This window comes from Abramis brama (assembly GCF_963993115.1).
Source record: "Abramis brama genome assembly, chromosome: 12".
Lineage (NCBI taxonomy): Eukaryota > Metazoa > Chordata > Actinopteri > Cypriniformes > Leuciscidae > Abramis > Abramis brama.
The window spans coordinates 33,566,485-33,586,778 of record NC_139974.1 but is presented as its reverse complement, the minus strand read 5'-3'; the positions used below and the strand labels follow the sequence as shown (position 1 = coordinate 33,586,778).

The window sequence follows — 20,294 nt, the reverse complement described above, 5'->3', positions numbered from 1 at the left end:
TGGCCATGGCTCTCGCTGCTCATGTCTACGATGTTAATACATAGGAACCATCTTCAAATGTTAGGCAGGAGTTTTCATTTTGTGAGTGGGTATTATAATGAGACTGTGCTGGAATTCATCATTTTTAATGTTTTGTTGAGTGATTGTTGCAGTTGAGGAAAGATGGCAGGATTTCTCTTTACCGCACACAGCTCTGCACTTTTCTACAGCTTGTTATCCGTTCCAGTTAAGTCACAAAACAAAATGCAACCAAATGTGTTCCTGCTGCTGATAAATGTCTACTGATGTACAGCTGCAATTGTGGTTTATTCAAATAAAAGGTTATATTAGGGAACCCCTCGTGCTTAAAGCAAAAACATTGCCACTAGACCAAACATATCTTACAACATCTGACCCCAAGTTTATCTGAATTAAACAGAAATGATCCGAAAAAAAATTATTGGCCCATCAAATCATTTTGCAATGAGAAGTCAAAAACAGCAACTCAATGTGTTATTGAAACTCTTTTTTTTTTAATACCTTTTCAATGCTAATGTTTTTGTTGACGCTGCAGTATTGACTTGGAAATGGGAAAATCCTCTACTACAGATCTGTAGTAATTCATCACTGAAACTATTTATCAAACAAGTAAAATAAAACACATTTAATTATTATTTGCACATAACGTCATATATATTCATAAGCTAAGCATTCTCAACCTCAGATGTCACGCCCACATTGGCTGAACGTCTGATGCATATTGCACACAAAATGGGAAATACTTCAGGAGTTTCGAGTCATCATCTGATTGGTTGAATTCTCCAGGATTTCCAGGAGATGCGTGTGCTGCAAAGCTGTCATGATGCCAAACCCCCTTATAGAAGAAGAAAGCCATCATATTTAAAACTATGACAAACAGCGCTTATCAGGATCAACTAAATGCTGGATTTTCAAGTATGTGTAGTTCACAGGACCATCGTTGCGCCATTGGTGCACTAAACTTGCATGCCGGTCTGTTATTGTGGGGAAAACGACTTTACATTTTCACACCCCTAAACATGATGTTGGACAAAACAACGTCCTGTTTAACGTCAGACGTCCTCTTGGGCTATCCTTGGCCAATGAAAGCTCCTGTGGAGTCCAGACCTTCTGCCATCAGTCTGAAGGACTGGCTACGCGAGACTAAGCATTTTCCATTGCAAACCTGCACTGTGCCCCCACCTCACCCCAGCCAACTTTCACCACCACTTTTGAAAATAAAGTGACACCCAATTGTATGCATCACAACAGTTCATTAACATCTAGAGTCAAGAGAACATGAAACATTTTGGTACCTGTACTTCTTATCCTCTCCGTCAATGTAGAAATGGTCATATTGAGAATAAGCCTGATGTCCCTCTGCGTCTTTGAGGTGGACCTGGAGAATGTTGTCTTTTGATGTGGTAAGCAGGTGGATGGCATCATTTCCTAACCAGTGTTCTCCTGACGGATCTCCAAATCCCTGTCGCATAAGAAGAAAAGGAAAAAGAAAAAAAGTTATTTTCTTGACATACACTCATACACTTTTCACAATCTCTGACAAACTACAGAATGGAAGTACTCAAGTACAATGGAGAACTCCCAATTATTTACAGGTACGTATGCAAAATTTTCAAATAAGTATTTATAAGAATTCATTTTACCATAGTGAACAAGCAGAAGATGACGGCTGCTTCACGACCAATTTGAAAGTTCAGTGCGACTGGCATTAAGAGGTTAAATGTGACAGTCGTATGCAAATGTCGGAGATAGAGGAAAGTCTGCTTCAGAAGAACAATCCTTGAGTTCCATGTCACATACTAGTACAGTAAACATTTCAAAAGACCTCCTGTAACCATAGGAAAATGTTGCATTTCCCTTTGCTTGGACCAGTAAATGAGACAGCACTTTTGATCACAGTGAGATGTGGTAGTGCAGTTGGGCATTCAAATGCTTCAGTGCACACGTTATCAACAATCTACAGGGGCTCCCGACTCCCACGCTCCATCTGGGGCCAAATATTTATTAATTCAAAACATTTTTCTTAGAAAACAAGGAAAAGAGAAAACAAAACTTGCGCTGTTCTAAAGCGGTCCCAGAGCAGCCATAGCAATTTATCTGTTGAAGTAGACCAGGTGAGATGAATTACCACCGTTTTCGCATTTAAAACTCAATAATAGTAGTTTCCAAACAACTCAGCTCTTCGGGGAGATGTTACGTTTATAAGTAGACCCTGATTTTAAAGCAAGCATTACTTACAATGTCCAAGCGAAAAGGAATCTCTTTACATTCTGTAACTTGTTTTAAAATGATGGACGCAAAGTGTGAATAATGATGCCCTATTTAAATTCAAAATGTCTCTTATCTTTCTTTTTTTTCTTCTCAAGGCTTCAAATGACCCTGTGACCGAATTAATATATACTCATTCTCCCACATAGGGAGGGAATGCAGGTGTAACAACAGAGGGAGACATGGGAATGCAGAGACGGCCAATCAGAATTCTCTTCCTCAAGGAAAGGTCAACAGGGTCACCAATGCATCAGTATTCTATGGCTATAAGCATCAGATGCCACATACGAGTTAGACTTTCCCCTTCAGTGCAGGTTAAATATGTGTTTTAAATGTAAGGTGCCTCAGATTAATGGTAGCAGAAGCTTGCATTCATCAATAAATCTCAATAAGAGATAGACAGGCTCACATTTAAATTATACTTTAAGTCTTCATTAAAGGAGTGATCATACTTCATTGTCTTAAACAAAATTAAGAAAAATTAGTTTTAAGCAATCTTTAATGACGGCACAAAATAAAATTCCTGCAACTAGGTACTTTACAATGTTCACCTTGTTTTAGATATTAGATGCATGAAGACATGCTTCATTCATTGTCTATGCTAAAATAAATTATCTGAGACTGAGAGAATTGTGCTTTAAATTGAATTTGAAGCCAAACTGTGAAAGATAACCACACTAAAATACAATTAAATAAATCAAATGTGGAAAGGCTCTAACTGATATTGGATCCTACCAGTTTGTAGTCATTCCAGCCACAGTTGAAATCGACTGATCCATCAAAACGGTGCTGAAAGACGGTCCAGCCTCCCCCTCTAGTTTTCATGTCACAGAATACCTGGTCAGAAACAACCATACAGAAACACATACATGCCATAAATATACAAATATACTTTTTTATCATTTATAATTTTATATTTTAACAAGAGAGAGAAAGAGAGATAACACTTGTATTAGTTACTGAAGGAACTAAAAGAAAAGTTATAGTAACACTTTATTTCAATAGTCCACTTTAGACATTCTACTAACTATAAGTATCTTTGCAACTACATGTAAACTACCAGTCACTGTCTGCTTAATATTTTTCGAGTACATCATGCAAACTTATTCTACTAACCCTTACCATAACCCTAAACCTATCAGTCTACTAATACTCTAATGAGAGCTAGTTGACAAGTATAGTTGCAAATTAATGAGAGTTAGTTGACAATTAGTTGCATGCAGTTACTTATAGTTATTAGAATGTCTAAAGTGGACCATCGAAATAAAGTGTAACCAAAGTTCCTTTTCTTTTGAGCTAATATTTGTGACAAAACTATGGTTTTCAATGGGTTATTTAATAAATAAATAAATGCTGAGAGACCCTTTGCAGGTGCTGTGTTTTATTAAACAACATCAACAAAAAAGCTATGGTAATTTTCCCTTATTTCATTATTACAGTAATGTTTAAGTCAGAATTTGCTGAATTCTTAATACAAAAAGCTGCAGTTTAGTGATTTGACTCGTCAAACTACTGTAATTTCCCAGGATATGCCACAAAGCATATCAACTCATGATGTTTTGAATAGGGACGTTTCAGAGTCAATTATGAGGCCTTTCTTAACTCTGTAGGTTCTCTGCACTGACAAAAAAGAAAAAGAAAAAGAAAAACACTGTGACCCACCATCCTTTTTAAATATGCATGGGGAGCGAGACTGGATCACAAACCACCACATTTGGACTTCTGATGCAGGACATTCTGTTCCTGTCCAGGGAGATGGCGGGTCCTCAGGCTATGAGTACTCTGTTAAGTTGGTTAAAATTTGGTTAACCACTATGCAATAAACTTGCCATACTAATGATGGATTGTCCCAATTTGAGCCATACAGTAAACTGTAGTGCTCTTCCACTAAAACTTTTACTATCTATTGATTTAGTATTGAACTCAATACAACTTAACACTTTACTGTTTTGTGAGGAAAATAGCAATTTAGTTTGAGCTATGAGCAGCAAAAATAAAATAATAAAAGTGCAGCTCGTTGAATTCCATCATCCGAATCCATCAAAACTAATTAAAGCCTATCCCGTAAAGGATTTTCTTCACAAATATTAAATATTTCTAGCCTGTGGGTGTCAAGTGAAAACATTCCAAGTCAATATCCTCAATATGATTTTTCTCCAATTTTCCCAGCTGTTTCTGGGAAGAAATAGGCTTAAGGAGAAGATGAAAAGCAATAAGTTCTTCTTGGCAAAAACAAAAAGTGGGATAACAACGTACATTTCCATCCTTGGAGAGACCAACTCATTTAGCAATACATGCTGGTCTTAAGACCTTAGCTAATCAAGGTTTAAAGACAAAGCACTTGCATTAATGACATCTGTAGAGAGGGTGCGTTTGGGGAGTAGGAATTGATTTCATTCTTATTCAGCACAACATATATTTCTATTTGCATAACAGATGTGAGATGTTCTTTGTTTTATGCTTCTGAGCTATCCACATCAAGATGACAGTTAAATTTTCCAGCGATATTTTGTCTCTTGAGACTGCGCATTTATAAATCAGACACATTTATACAATTGTAATTCAAAATACTTTGCACAATTGTATAATATGAACATGATGCCTCAAACTCATTCAGGGCTGGTCAGTCACTGTTTTCCATACTTGAAGAGAAAAAGTTTTCTGGCCAAAATATATTTAAATGTCTGGTAAATATATATACTGAAATAGCACAGCTTAAATAAATATATTTTTCAAATTAAAAATATTTTTTAAGTTTCTAATGCCTCTAAATAGAAAATGTATTATTTTTTTTTTATTTTTTTTTAAAGCAGAATACTTTTTGGCTAATTTTGCCAAGAAAAAAGTATTTTGTTTATATATAAAAGCTTGGCTCTGGCAGCAAAAACCTATTCAAAACTTTCATGGTAACAAAGGAACCATTTGTTATCAATAAACTTGTATCAGTACTGATCAATACCCCATATAAATATCATTAAGGAAACAAAGTAAAGTAGAAAAAAAGAGCAATTTAAAACTCTCCAAATGAAAGGAGCCACCCAGCGTGCTGCTCTGAGGGGTGGCACAGTATGAAAGAGTGGTGATACTACATATACCAGCTCGCTCTCGCTCACTGCATTAAACCCGGTGTTGGCAGGAAGCTCCCGAATCTTTGCCAAACACCTGGCGCCTATGCCCACAGGAAATGGAGGGGAAGACGAATGAGCGCACAGGAAAATAATGAATAACAAAAACAATTTTAGCCACATTTTTAAAATGTTCATCACCCCAAGAGCCTGCCAAAAATTAGATTTGACTCAAAGGCAAAGCTCAATGGGTGGTTTGCTTGTGGTTCAGTAAGGAAAGATTTTGAAATAGATATGGGTGCATATTCACAGTTAGATGCACCGAGAAATGGCCTGAAGGAAATGTTTGACTTTGACTTCTTGATTTGGTTTTCTGATCAACATGACATTTTCATCTTAGCCTTTTTTCAAAGACGTACTGAAATTGCATTATACTAAAACATGTTGTCCTTCCAGATTATAATGTAGTCCTCAAAAACAACACAAAAAACTAAATGTCAGGAGAGCTCAGTTTCTTCAGCAATCAAGATACATGCCAAGATTCATGCTTTACAAAATGATTTTATATTGCATGCAATATATAATCTTTTTTCTTTTTCTTTCTTTTTTTGTATTTAAATTTCATCATAGTGATTTGAAAACTGGTTATTGTCCACATTAAAATTGTTTAAATCTACTAACCTTAATTTTCTGGGTGGAGTTGGGAAGATGAATGCTGTATATCCCACTTTCTGTAACTCCCGATTTGAATATCTCAGCACAGTCTCTGAACTTTAACATCTCCTTTTCGATTGGAGTTGAAATATCTGAAAATACATGGGACATTTTAACATTTGTGAAAAAGAAATAGAAGTATAGGTTGATTGGTTTGAGCAATACTGATTTAAATCTCAATCTTCCTGGAAAAATGCCTGATGGACCACCATTGCCCTGTTCAGAGAGACCCAATTTTGTTCCCACTGGGCTGGTCATATGCAGCTTAACCTGATAATGTGAAGTTGGCACTAACCGTTACAGTGAGAGACCATTGCCAGAAGATGCTGCACTGTGTCAGTGAGTGTGGCCTGCTGGCGTTGGAGCAGTGTGCTGTTACGAGTCGAGCTGGCCAGTTCTCCCTCCAGCAGGCTGACCAGGTGATTCTGTCTGTCCAGCAGCTCCAGCAGCTGCTGCTTTTCCTGCTGGATGACCTGAAGCTCTCTGCTGTGCTTGGCCTCCATAGCACCAAAGCGCTCTTCCAGGTAGCTGAGAAGAAACACACTGGCTGGTTCATATACCAACACGATTTGATGAAAGTGCGTATTTATAGCAAGAATTAAATTTCTCGTTCCATTTATACGCCAAAAATACCGTATGCACAACTTTAGACAAATATAAATCTTTATAAACCCTTTAAAGACTGACCGCAACTGAAGGCTACATCAAAGTCCCTCTGGTTCAATACAATGATGGGAAGATTGGATTGTTTTACCCACTTAATCTTGTTAAGCAAAACATGAACTATTTTTTATTCAAGTAATTTAGTTCATTTCGTTCTTTTGAGCAGAGTTAAATTAAATTAAAATGGCAAATTCCCTGAACAAGCTCAAATACGATTACATCAAGATTCTCATTTATCAGTAAATGATGAAATACCTTTTTAATTACAAGTTTGGTTACACTTTATTTTGATGGTCCACTTTAGACATTCTACTAATTATAAATAACTACATGCAACTACATGTCAACTAACTCTCATTAGATTATTAGTAGACTGTTACAGTATGTTACAGTACGGGTTAGTAGTATAAGCTGACACGTACTTGCAAAGTTACTTATAGTCAGTAGAATGTCTGTTGTGGGAACTTCAAAATAATGTCTTGGCAGATATTAAGCAGACAGTCTACTAATACTCTAATGACTAGTAGTTTACATGTAGTTGCAAAGTTACTTATAGTTAGTAGAATGTCTAAACTATTGAAATAAAGTGCTGTTACCACAAATGCATTTATAAAGGAAGACCATATGGGATTACTAGTATGTTTTCCTGTTTGAGTTACTGCAACAGACTATGGCATTTGGATGGGGAGCAGTGTGATTTTGTCATGCTCAGAGCAGATTTTTGTCTTAAAGGTACATAAATTGTGCCTATAGACAAACAGTTTGTCTTATTATATTAATTGTCATATCAAATCCTAATTTTGAATACTTCACCCTGTAGGTAAATAGCAGTTTGTTTGCTTTCGCTGCTCTCAGCGCAGATGACACCCTTGAACAAGCCACTCCACATGTGAGCCCGAGAGGCTGGTAGACCTGTAAACACCTGGATACCGTTGCCATTCACAGATGGTGTTGTTGCCTGGGCTTCTCTATCAAAATCAAAATCAACAACTCTCTGACAGGCTGTGTGAGCTGGCACCATACCAAGCTCCAAATAAAGACAATAAATCCCACAGGCCTGATCTTTATGAGTCCGACTAATGACTTTGCAGCAGTTTTTTTATTGAAACAATCCACCCACACAGATTGAACAAGCTACTTTCAGCTAGTCGAAAGAAACATTCCCTAAATCTTTCTTTGCTTGCTGTTTCTGGTCTTCCAGCATGTATCCTTTCAAGGGGGATCTGCACTTGAGTATACCTTGTCAAATTGTTTTTAAGATGATTTGTTTTTTAATCATCTTAATTTGTGGAGATGAAACATTGTTGTTGTTTAAGCTGCAGCTTTATTATAAAAGACAAGTACCTTGTAAAGTACCAATATTTTCTTACTGTCCCATTTTTGAACGGCGAGTTTAAGTTTCCACAAAATGCTTGCATATTTTAATTTGAGTTAGCAGAAAGATGCATAATCACTGAGCCAAATTTCCCAAAAGATGAAAACGCATTTCCTTTATTACTGGAGCTCAACAGACAATGTACTGTAACAGAGTGCTGTTTTTTGTGTGAAAGGTGCTTGCTGCTATGCAGCATCATTGTTTATTTGAACACAATTATAAAGTCATAAAAGAGCTGTGAAACAGGTGATCCTTGTTTTATAACTTATTTTCAGTATATGAGATAGTAAACACATGGAATAAACAAGGAACATGAGAAATATCTCTCTCATTGATGAGATGTCTTTGGTCCTGTTTATACCTGATATCACAGCGTTAGTTTACCCAAAAATGAACTTTTTCATAATTTACTCACCCTCTTGTCATTCCTAACCTGTATGATTTTCTTTGATCTTTAGAACCTAAAAGTAGATATTTTAAAGAATGTTGGTAACCAAACAGTTTCAGTTTCCATTGACTTCCATATGGACAAGAAAATAATGGAAGTCAATGGGAACCAAAACTGTTTGGTTACCAAAATGCTTCTCAATCTGTTCTGCAGAAGAAAGAAATGCATACATCTTTGGAATAAAATAAGGGTGAGTAGTGTTAGTTCACCCAAAAAATAAAATTCTTTCATCATTTACTCAACCTCGTTCACCTTCAAAAGATAAATTGTTTAATGAAACCTGAGAGTTTTCTCTCACTCCATTGACATTCCATTCCTCCAAGTTATCATAAAAGTAGTTTAATCCAAGTCTTCCAAAGAGACACGGTCACTTTTTATGATAAACACATTTAATTTAGAATTGTATTCACATATAAACATTGATGAAAGCATATACATAAAGCACATAAAATATGGTAATCAGAAGCACAGCCGCAAACCTCATTGGTTCTTGCGCATCAAGCATGCACATTTTAGCTTCAGTTTACCATTTTTGATGTGCTCAATGTAGGTACGTAGATCAGTGTTTAATACCAGAGTTAAATACATGTGGAAATGGGGTCCAAAGCTCTTTTTTGAAAAAGAAAAAAATGAAAAACAACAGGCAACGTGATATGAGATGTTATTATGTAAAGTGTTTATGAGCAACTGTACTATCAAAGGTCATTACCATCTTGTAAGCCGTTTTCCTTTGTATCCTGATTAAAAAATATGCATGGATGCGCTTTTGCATTTGTAATAACTTTAGAGACAGAGCTCACATGCACAAGGGTGTGACTGAGACGCTGCACATTTGCAGACGACTCACCTGTTTTTGTCATTGAGGCGGGAGACTTCCTGGGTCTGCTCTAAGAGCTGCTTCTCCAGCCGGTTGGTGCTCAGAGAGTACTCCAGCAGCTGGATCTCCAGACGACTGGTTTGGTTCAGCACCTGCAAACAGGCCCACATGACAGACAAGCGGAAAGAGAGATTACCTTTAAAATATTTAAAGACATGAGAGAGTGATGGCGCTTTTCTTGTCCAAGTACTATGGTTTTCATCTTTGCTTGAATGCAAATGTACAGGATTACATTTTTTTTCCAAGAAACCCCTGTAGTTGAACGTTGAAGGTAGTACCAGATGTTTCCCTGCAACATTAAGGCTGCCAATTTTATTCAAGAGCAATGTTTAAAGTAGCATTGTTGGAAACAAATACAGTTTTAATCAGGAATAGTTTACCCAAAAATGTCAGTTCTGCCATTACCTTTATGTCGTTCCAAATCTGAATTACTTTCATTGTACCACAGCACACAAAAAGGAATAATCCAGAGACTGTGCTGGTCGCATTTTTCCATTCAATTACAAGCTTCAAAAAGGATGCAAAACCATCTTAAAATGTCATAAAAGACTTGTGCACTACATTTCAAGTCATATGATAGTTTCTAAATATTTATGTACTGACAATCTTCCCTCCAATAAGCTGTAAACTGCTGTGTTCAAATCATTTGATTCATTTAAAAGATTCAACTTGAGAGATCGTTCACAGATCGGATAGTTCTCATTCATTCAGTTTTGGTCCCCACTGTCGCTTTTGTCTTGCTTAGTTGGGGACACTTAACATTCAACAATATTATTGATCTGCCTGCATTGACAACATTATATGAGAACTGAACTGAGCTCCAGAGTGGCTGTATAGATAAATTAACTAAATTAATAACTTTTTGTCAACAAAAATGAACCATCACTGAACTTATGCTGGACTATGACGCTCTTTTCTTCTAGATCTGCTGTACAGCCGAAACACACTTTTTGCATTATTTTCCTGTTATCACTGTAAAGCTGCTTTAAAACAATTTGTATTGTAAAAAGCACTATATAAATAAAGGTGACTTGACTTGATTGTAGGTGCATGAAAAAGTCTTCAAAATCTCTCCTTTTATGCTCCATGGAAAAAAGACTTGAATGAATTTGGAACAACATGAGGTTAGATTAACATTCAAATGTTTCCTTGAGTTTTTGAAGCCATAATCAAGTGATCCAAAAAAGTCACACAATAGTTCAGGAGTGATTATCCCATTATGCCCGTTCATTCAAACAGCTACATGTTTTTCCAAGCAGCTCTAACACAGCAAACATACTGTAAGCCCTGACAATATTTTTTCAGGCTGTACTATGATGTTCAATGAACTGCTGACTGCAACTAAATGAAAGCAAAAACATAGCAGTGTGAAACAATTACTCGCTGAGAGTATAAACACTATGGCTGTTTTAGTTGGGCTATTTTCACTGTTTCTCTGATTCTTTTCCAACACTACTCTACATGGCCACTTAACCCTGCTTCTGTTGGCCATGAATTCAGATGAGTAAAAAAAACATGCACACATTATCCAAAATACGCAGCAGTGCTTTGACTGTCAAATGTGATGCACTAAGCCCTAATTTTGTGAACTCACTTAACTGCACAAGGGTAAATATTATCAGCCACTGAAGAATGTAATTTGATTGTGAGTCACCAATGCAAATTATTGAGTAGTTTGCTTACTATAATAGAGAATGTTGAACATATTATGGCGTGAGAGGTGCTCACGTGGCTGCTTATCTTCAAAATGTGGTTTAAGCCATTAGAGAAAAAGCTTTTCACCGAAAAGACAGACAGAAGCTTGCTGCAGTGCCATTTATTTTTCTGGATGCTGTCAGTGTCATCTGATCAGCCTCACCTGTGTCTCCACATCTGTCAGTTTGCGTGTGTTCTCTGCTGATTGGCTTAGAAGATTGGTTCCGATCTCCAGCATGGTGGCTGTCTGGGTGTGAATGACATTCCGTTCCATCTCTGATCTCACATTCTCCTGAATATAGTTCTCCAGCTGCAAACATGACATATGACACATCAACAAACATACACCAACATCTCCATCTAATATTCTAGTACATAACCCAAAGAACTTTCAGCATGGAGAGGCATAAAAACAGGCTTTCAAAAACATTAAAAACATTTGAATTATTCCAAATTTTGACCGGTAATGTGTATTAGTAAGTTTGGAATAATTCTGGTGTTTTTTTTATATATATATATATATATATATATATATATATATATATATATATATATATATATATATATATATATATATATATATATGTTTTTCTCTCTCTTATGAGTCTCTTATGCTCACTAATTTTGCATTTATTTGAGCAAAAATATTATTACAGTTTAAAATTACTGTTTTAATATATGTATATATAACCAATGCCATCATTATGTTTTGCGAAGGTCTAGAGACAGCTCTTTGCTTTTACCCATCATGAGATGTGTCTTGTGTGACACCTTGGCAATGAGACCTTTTTGTAGGCCATCATTTGGGACTGAACCAGCTGTTATTAATTTCCACTGACAGGGGGCTGGATTGCTTTTTAATTACTGTAAGTTTTCAGCAGTTGTCTTGGCTTTCCATGCCTTTTTGCGCCTCCCTTTCTTCATGTGTTCAATACTTTTTCCCTGTGTCATTTCACATTATTACACATAACTTAATTTCTGAACTTATTTTTGTTTGTTTCTTTGTATGTATGGCTTACTTGGGTTGTTACCAACATCTGGTGAAAATTTCATGTCAATAGCACCTTTGGAAATATATTTACTGAGAAAAAGTGTTCAATACTTATTTCCCCCGCTGTATTTTCAAATATAATTTATTCCAGTGATGGCAAAACTGAATTAATCCAGATTGGCGCTAAATTGTTATCAGTTATTATTAGTGCTCAATTATTAATAATGGTTCTTATTATCAATGTTGGTTGATATTTTTGTGGAAACCATGAAACATTTCTTTCATGATTCTTTTATGAATAGAAAGTTAAGTATGAAAAAATAAATAAATAATCAACGCCAACAGACGCCAACAGGGGGTCACACTGATCCGAATAAAATTCGGCAAAACCGACAAAAAGAACATGTCTGTCTATGTTTGTTGCCGTCTGCTGGTGCAATGAGCCTTTAGTGAAAATGATATATAATATTGCAAAGTGCCTGAAACAGGCCAAAACAGCACAAAAACAATCAATATGAAATGCATGGTCTGACATCAACACTAAAACAAGTGCTGTACAATCAATCTTACTGACAGTGCTTGACTCCCTTCGGACAAATGGACTTGAGTGCACACTGTACAATTCTAATGAGGCAATACAAATATGTCCTCATCCATCTCCAGTGCCATTGTCTACAACCAAATGACATCTGCACACAGAGGCCGTGACACATACCATAAGCACAATGCAGCCATGGCTACTGTACCACCCTGCTGAGACACTGGTGTGAACACCTTTGGGTAAACTATATTTTGTTCGCTCAGTTTAATTCATCAGTGGCTATGATATTAAGGGAGGTAACAATAAATAAATAAAGATCATGACCTTTTATGCAAGCTATAAAATTGAGCCACCAAGCATCTGAGAGTAATAAACCATTCTCAGATTGATGTGGCCTTTTCATAAAACAAAAAGAAAGAGAAAAAAGAAAGAGAAATCCTGTCAAATCTTCTTAATTTTAACGTTTTTCAAAGGAAGTTTTTTTTTTGCCAGTCCCTAAGTAGGTGAGCTTTGCAGAAAACTAAAGTGGCATTGATTAAACTACCTTTAATCTTGCTGTTCCGCCACTCTCAGTAATGAACATTCAAAGAGTTTTAATTGAGTTTAATAATGAGGCATAAAAAAACGGAAGTGAATTAAAAACCGGCCAAGTCCATTTGTATTTTCCCATTTCATGGAAAATGAGATTTATTATTAAAAGGGGCCAAATATGAACACTCCATCTGTGAAGCTTTACTGAAAACAATAGATTGGCCTACTCAAGGACAGTTGAGCAAGAATAATTTTATTGAGCAATCTTTAATTTCTTTAGAGGAATCATTCATCTGAAGAAAAAATAATATATATATGACGTTCAAAACCTGTATGATGTTATTATTATTTTTTATCCCTATATGGAACACAAAAAAAGGTTTTGTAAAGAATATTCAACATGCATGTTTTCTGTACATGCATGTTGATGACCAACATGCCATTAATGACATTTCGTAGTGACCACATGCTGATACAGAAATGAACTATAAAAGCAAAAAATTATTTAAAAAAATGTACATTTGGATAGGAGACACTTTTGAACCAATGACATTTGATGTTACTGACATCCAACATGCGCTATAGGTGCCATATTTAGCATTCAAGTTATATGGACAACTTTTATGCTACTATTTTGTCATTTTTATCATTTTATGGAAAAAATAACCATTCAGGTTTGGAATTACATGAGGGTTAGTAAATAATGACAGATCTTTCATTTTGGTTTGAAGTATTCCTTTAATCCACTTCTCTTTCTGTCTGTCTCTCAGTCTTTTTCTTTTTCCAATCCTTTTTTAGCAGGACGTGTCAGTGCATCTTGGCTGCTTTAAACAGAGACAGAGGCTGCATACGCAAGCAGAAGATCTGTCGTAGGAGATTATTTTGGATTAGAATGCAGTGTTAAGAAAGGATGCTGGGAAGCCAAGAAACTGTTACAGCAACTGCCTGTGTATATTTCATGTAGGAACATGGTCTTGCCTGAAAGAGAGGGGATTTTTTCACCTCTAAAACAAAAAATTACAAAGGTTTTTTGGTTTGTTGTGTCAGTACTATGACACAATAATCTTGTGATTTTTCATGTTTGCTTTTCTCTCTTTTCTGAACAGAGCCGGGTTAAATGTTTCAGGGAAAGAGGATTTGTGTTAAAGGTAGGGTAAGAAATTTCAGAGTGGCTAGCAATAGCAAGCTAGCTTTGAAATCATTAGATCCCACCCTCCCTTCAGAGCGTCTCCAAAGCCATGCTTCCTTCAAAACACATGAACACACACTGCAGATTCTGCGTCGCGAGACGAGAATCTGTGTTAAATAACCTCATGTCTCTAAGCACCAGAGGTGGACAGAGTACACAGCTACATTACTTGAGTAAAAGTACAGATACCCCTTGCTAAATTTTACTCAAGTACAAGTAAAAGTACTACAGTCAGATGTCTACTTAAGTAAAAGTACTAAAGTACTTGTTTTTAAAAGTACTTGAGTATCAAGAGTACAAGAGTACATTTTCTAAATATTGCATTACTACTGCCACAGTGCTTACATTGGTAAACACAGCAAACACTTGAAGCGAAAACTATCATTAACTTGTTCAGAAAATTGAAATAGTCTGGCGAGGTGGGGCCACGGCTTGGCACATTCCCGGGATGCAATTTTTTTTTCCCAGGATGGTAGGGGAAGACTCATGAATATTCATTAGGTAAGTCATCCCTGATTGGTCTGATGACCTACCCCTAACCTCACCCCTAAACCTACCCGTCACTGGGGTTCTTATGACCTCCATAACCCCGCCCCTAAACCTACCCGTCACTGGGGTTAAGACCAATCAGGGATGACTTCCCTAATGAATATTCATGAGTCTTCCCCTACCATCCTGGGAAAAAAAATATTGCTCCCGGGATGGACCTGCTGCGTCTTCATCCATTGTTTCGTCCATGGTTTCGTCTCTTATCTAAATCTGACCATGGAGTTGACTTTGGCGGAAAGCTGAAGGTGATTGCTGATAGGCTGTCCCAATCAGTGGCGCCTGCACAATCCAATCACATCTGAGAGGGTTTCCGAGATGTTTCTTTTTTCCTTTTTTTTTTTTTTTTTTTGAAGAAGTAACGGGTACTCACAGTTATGGATAGAAATGTAGTGGAGTAAAGAGTACAATATTTGCCTCTCAAATGTACTTGAGTAAAGTCATGAGTACTCCCTAAAAATGATACTTGAATAAAGTACAGATCCCTCAAAATTGTACTTAAGTACTGTACTCAAGTAAATGTACTCAGTTACTGTCCGGCTCTGCTAAGCACATAACATTACAATGAACGTAACAACTTACAGAGCTCTAGTTGTACCACCTGACTGCTGCAGATTCATTTCGGCATTGATAGTGTTGACAAAGAAATGCATAAATCTAAGTCTGAGGACGTGAACAGCTCCGGGTAGAAAGTCACAGGTTGCCATCTCATATTTACAGTTACGACATGGCGTGAACGCAGCATAAGCTCGTTGTTTTGGTTCAGGAGGTTTGTTTCCGCCACGTAATATATTTTTTAGATAATTGTGACTTATTATAAAGGTATATAAACTGGCAATTGCGAGAAATAAAGAAAATAAATATTAAAAAATGTATATCTCGCAATTCTGACTTTTCTCAGAATTACGTGATATAGTCGTAATTACGTGTTATAAAGTCAGAATTGTGACTTTATATCAAGAAATTCTGAGAAAAGTAGTAAGAATTGCGAGATGTAAACTCGTGTTTACGAGAGAAAAAGTCAGAATTGTGAAATAAAATGTCGCAATAACCTTTTCTAATTTTTACTCCATGGCGAAACAAGCTTCCATATATTTCTCCTAGTCTCTTTGTTCCCATTTTTTAAAAATAAATAAATAAATATTCAGCAGCGCAACTTTTTTCATACATTTGATAAAATTTGTCTTGAGCACCAAATCAGCATATTAGAATGATTTATAAAGGGTCACGTGACACTGAAGACTGGAGTAAAGATGCTGAAAATTCAGCTTTGTGTCATGATTCTGCCTTCTAGTCTTTGATTTCCCTGGTCTTGAGGCAGGATCATGACAGACCCATGTTTTATGTTCACACACATGGCCTTTTGCTGGGCCATGTGCTTGTGTTGTCTCGTTCCTCGCCCCGCCCCCTTGTTATCCTCGTTTAGTCATCATTGCTTTACCCTTGTCACCTGTTTCCCTCATTAGTTTCTCCCTATTTAATCCCCTTGTGTTTGCTGTCCTGCGCTGGTTCATTGTGTGAAACAATCCGTGAGTAACCTGTTGAAAGTCTTGTCTAGAAAGAAGAGTTTGATCCTGTCTTAGTTGTTAGTTTTTTGTCTGAGTCTTAGTCTAGTCTTGTCAGTCCAAATTAGTCTATCCTGTCTTGTTTTGCCCCCTCGTGGGTTTTGTTTTCCTGTTTATTCTGTCTAGTTGTATCAATAAACCGTGTATATTGCATACTGTCTGCATTTGGGTTCATCTCCTCCACATCACCATAACACTTTGCCATCACAGGAATAAATTAAATTTATATGAAAATTTTTTATTGTAATAATATTTCACAATATTACTGTTTGGCCATACAAAGGCAGCCTTGGTGAGCATAAGAGAGTTCTTAAAAAAAAAAAAAAATTATATTTATATATATATATATATATGCAACACTTAACAATAAAGTCTAATGCAGCTAACAAGTGGAATATGAAAACTACTAACTAACAATGACCAGCCACAGGATTAATGTGATTCAACAGAAGTCATGATGCTGAACAAAAATAAGCCCTTCCAAAAAAAATAAAAACCAGTTGTCCCTGACATGTAATTCGGCATGCATGTTCCCTCTTTGGAATTTCATTGAAGAACATACAGGATTAGCTCATGTTTTCTTTAGGGGGGTTCCCGAAGACCCTGGAGGTCAGATAGTCATGTGGGAGTGTGGTGTGTGATACAAATACACCGTCTCATGTGTGGCCTCTGGCCGGAAAGTCTAGTAATGCATATGCAAAGCAGAACGTCTGTGGTGTTGAAAAGCCAGTACAATCCACTCAGCAGCGGACCAGAGTTCAACGCTCTCCAATGCTCAGGAAGCTGCTGCTTCTACCGCGCACTGCACTCAGTGACCGGAGAGGGAGTGAAATAATAATTTATACAACATTTGGCCTGCTGGTGAAAGCGTGCATATAGGCATGTCAGGAGGGTCTGTCTGGACCGCTATTTCTCCAGAGATATAGTAGTCGCTTTACCTTTTTTCTATACCTCTTACTGTCAGAAAAATGCATCTTGTGCCAGATGTAGGGCCTGTAAAATATGAAAGTGAGCCGACTCATGAGTGATTTTGACCCTTTTTGTAATCCTTTGGCATTCAGGAGCATTTCTGGGGAGCACGTACGATACTAAGCCCCCTCCGTGTTCAGTGGGAGGCCTGAAAAAGGAGACAGACTTTCTAGACGGCCCATAGTCTGGGTGACAAACAGAGCAGGCCAAAGCCTGGCTGGGACATGTAGCGATGTGATTTTTTTTTTTTAGCAAAGGACAAGGCATATATTGCTGTTCAGAGGACCTAAATTACAGAATCTGCGGTGATGTGACAAGTAATGACCTTCTGATTGAAACATACTGCAAATGGCACAGAGATAAACTGTCTCAAAACACACAGTTTATTTGAATTACTGTGGGAAATGACAGTGCCATAATGTTATAAGACTTTAAATGACCTTCACTGCAAAAACAACATTATCTCAACCATCCACACAATAATCTGCAGGTTTTTAACTGGTGGTATCTGTGAAAAGAACAATATCCATTTTAAACAGAATGTTTTGGAGATAAGCCTGAATTATGTTAGTCAGAAACAGTAATAATGTTTGTCAGAGAACCTAAAAATGACATCTAGGTTAAATGGACTTATCAAAGTCAGAATATTACTTAATATGACAAGATTATATTCTATCCATGCTTTATATAAAAGGGACAACTCAGTTGATACATGTAAATGTAGTACAGTATCAACCTGTCTACAATCGATTACATCAACGAAAGTAATTTTTAAAGGGGTAAAACAGATACACTTCTACTTTTTACAGTGCAGAATCAATGCTGATATTTTATGTTAGAGCTTTTAAAAATGAAAAAGTGGATCTGTCCCTTAATGGAGGAATAATCCTTGTCTTTTTGGTTTTAAAATAGTTTCAGATACTGGAAATCTTGCTTAAACATGTTCAGGATTTACCTCTCTCTTGGTCTCCTTCCCAAATTCAATAACCTTGAGAGGATAATGTGTAATGCAGACTGGGACACATCTATAGTGCACAAACATAAATAGTGTGCATAAACTTGTCCAATGTAAATTGTGGATCTTGAAGCAAAACCACTTGAGAACATCAAGTATCAAAATTATTTATCGTACAAAATTAAACAAAATCCCCTTACAATCAAACACTGAAATACATTAGTATTTCCATGAACTCCAAAATTATCCATGACGTAGTCTGAAGTAACAGGACAAATATTTACAATTTGGTTTCTAAATTCCGATGCCCGGCCGCCTATAATTCACCATACAAACACACTGTGGTCGACAGAAACCATGTTGTTCTGGGTTGTATTACCTTTCACAGCTCTGTTCATGGTTTTCCAGGATGTCACACCAGTTAGCATCTGACAAATTTAGCTATAGCTTCTACCAAGATTCATTTATTTTTAATTCGTTTTTGAGTTTAATTGAAATATTTTAAATTCTGCACTTTAGTTTCTAGATCCCTTTGCAAAAGAAGAAATGTACAAATTTTTGCAGCACAATACCATAGAGTTTGATTGTCATCAAACTCAAACAAAATTGACATTCTTTATCATCAACAAAACGTATGTAACGTTTTAGCATTTAACACATTTTCCCTGCCTTCCCTGATCAGGATGAAACTACAACCCAATTTGAGAACCAATGGTGCCATAAAAGATGAAGAAGAAACAGACAGAATGAGGTTTAGGAGGATTAAGCTAATTCACTACCTTTTGCAGCCACTGTGTATTGTTCTCTGTTGCACTCTCTAGGGTCTCCAGCTTCCTTTCCTGCCAGGTGGTTTCAGCGTGTGGCGACTCCGGGGCCGAAGGCGAGTCCCGCTGGAGGGAGTTAGTCACCTGGAAGTCCCCCGCAGGTCGGCACTGCTCCACCTCTGGAAGGATAAAAGTGTAGTGGCAGGGGCCATCCTGCACCTGGTGCTGCCGTCTTTCCGAGCCAATCGCCACAACCACTGCCGCTGTCAGGTAACACAGACACGGCAGCCAGCCCATCCCAGGAAAATGCTGACGGTAGGAAAGATATAATCCAAGGACGGATGAAACTTGGGCACTCTTCTGGAAGCAGGTCGGATGAGAGAGCTTCACCGGGATTATCACTTGTCCAAACTTTTCTGAAGTTCGGAGTTCTCTGCTTGTTTCTTTTTTCCTTTTTCTTTGCTTGATGGGTCGATGTAGAGATCTCCTTCTACAACAGCACACTTGTAGAAATGCAGTAAATTTAAATGCAACACTATCCAGATGAAAACCTGGAGAGATCGTTTCCTATTCCTCGCTCAATTTACGCTCAGGACAGCTCAGAACCAGAAACATCCTCTCTGTTTATTTACCCTCTGAATAGTTTTTCAGTTTCCTGCCCTCTCTCTCTCTCTCTCTCTCTCTCTCTCTCTCTACAATCTCGTTGCGACTGTCCAGGGTTGGAAGCTTTGAGTTTGGGAACTTCTGAACTTTGTGCCAGAGCTTTTTAAGGACTGAGTCTAACATCCCTTTTTTTGACACATAATCACTCACCCCCTCCTTCATTCTCCCTCTCTCGCCGTCTCTTGCATACTCCCCCCTTCTCTGTCTCAATATTTTGAGATGGAAGCTGCAAAAATGCCCACAGCAACCACCACAAAAAAAAAAAACCCAAACAGAGAACATTCACTTTTCATTAACCCCCTCATTCTCTCATGTTCTACCCCCTGCCATCTCTCCCTCATAGCAATGGTTTATAAATCCACACCTGCACTGCTACACAGGAAAAAAGGATGAATATGGTAATGTGAGACATCATCAAGAGTTAAACTGGGATTTTTGGGAGGTTTGGAGGATATAA

General features: G+C 37.2%; 1 protein-coding gene across 2 annotated transcripts in view; it reads right to left on the bottom strand.

The window, feature by feature from the left end:
• The window catches only part of angpt2b (angiopoietin 2b), a 45,671-nt gene that overhangs the window by 5,806 nt on the left and 19,571 nt on the right, over positions 1–20,294 (bottom strand). Inside the window, exons 1-7 of one of the 2 annotated variants that reach the window (XM_084130082.1) lie at positions 19,190–19,916; positions 11,287–11,433; positions 9,399–9,520; positions 6,361–6,593; positions 6,033–6,157; positions 3,022–3,123; positions 1,314–1,480 (exon numbers count right to left, since the gene is read on the bottom strand). In XM_084130082.1, coding sequence (XP_083986208.1) covers positions 1,314–1,480; positions 3,022–3,123; positions 6,033–6,157; positions 6,361–6,593; positions 9,399–9,520; positions 11,287–11,433; positions 19,190–19,471 — 1,178 coding nt within the window. In that variant the 5' untranslated portion in view covers positions 19,472–19,916. Of the gene's footprint in view, positions 1–1,313; positions 1,481–3,021; positions 3,124–6,032; positions 6,158–6,360; positions 6,594–9,398; positions 9,521–11,286; positions 11,434–19,189; positions 19,917–20,294 lie in introns of those variants that run through there. The other variant, XM_084130083.1, reaches the window with a different exon arrangement.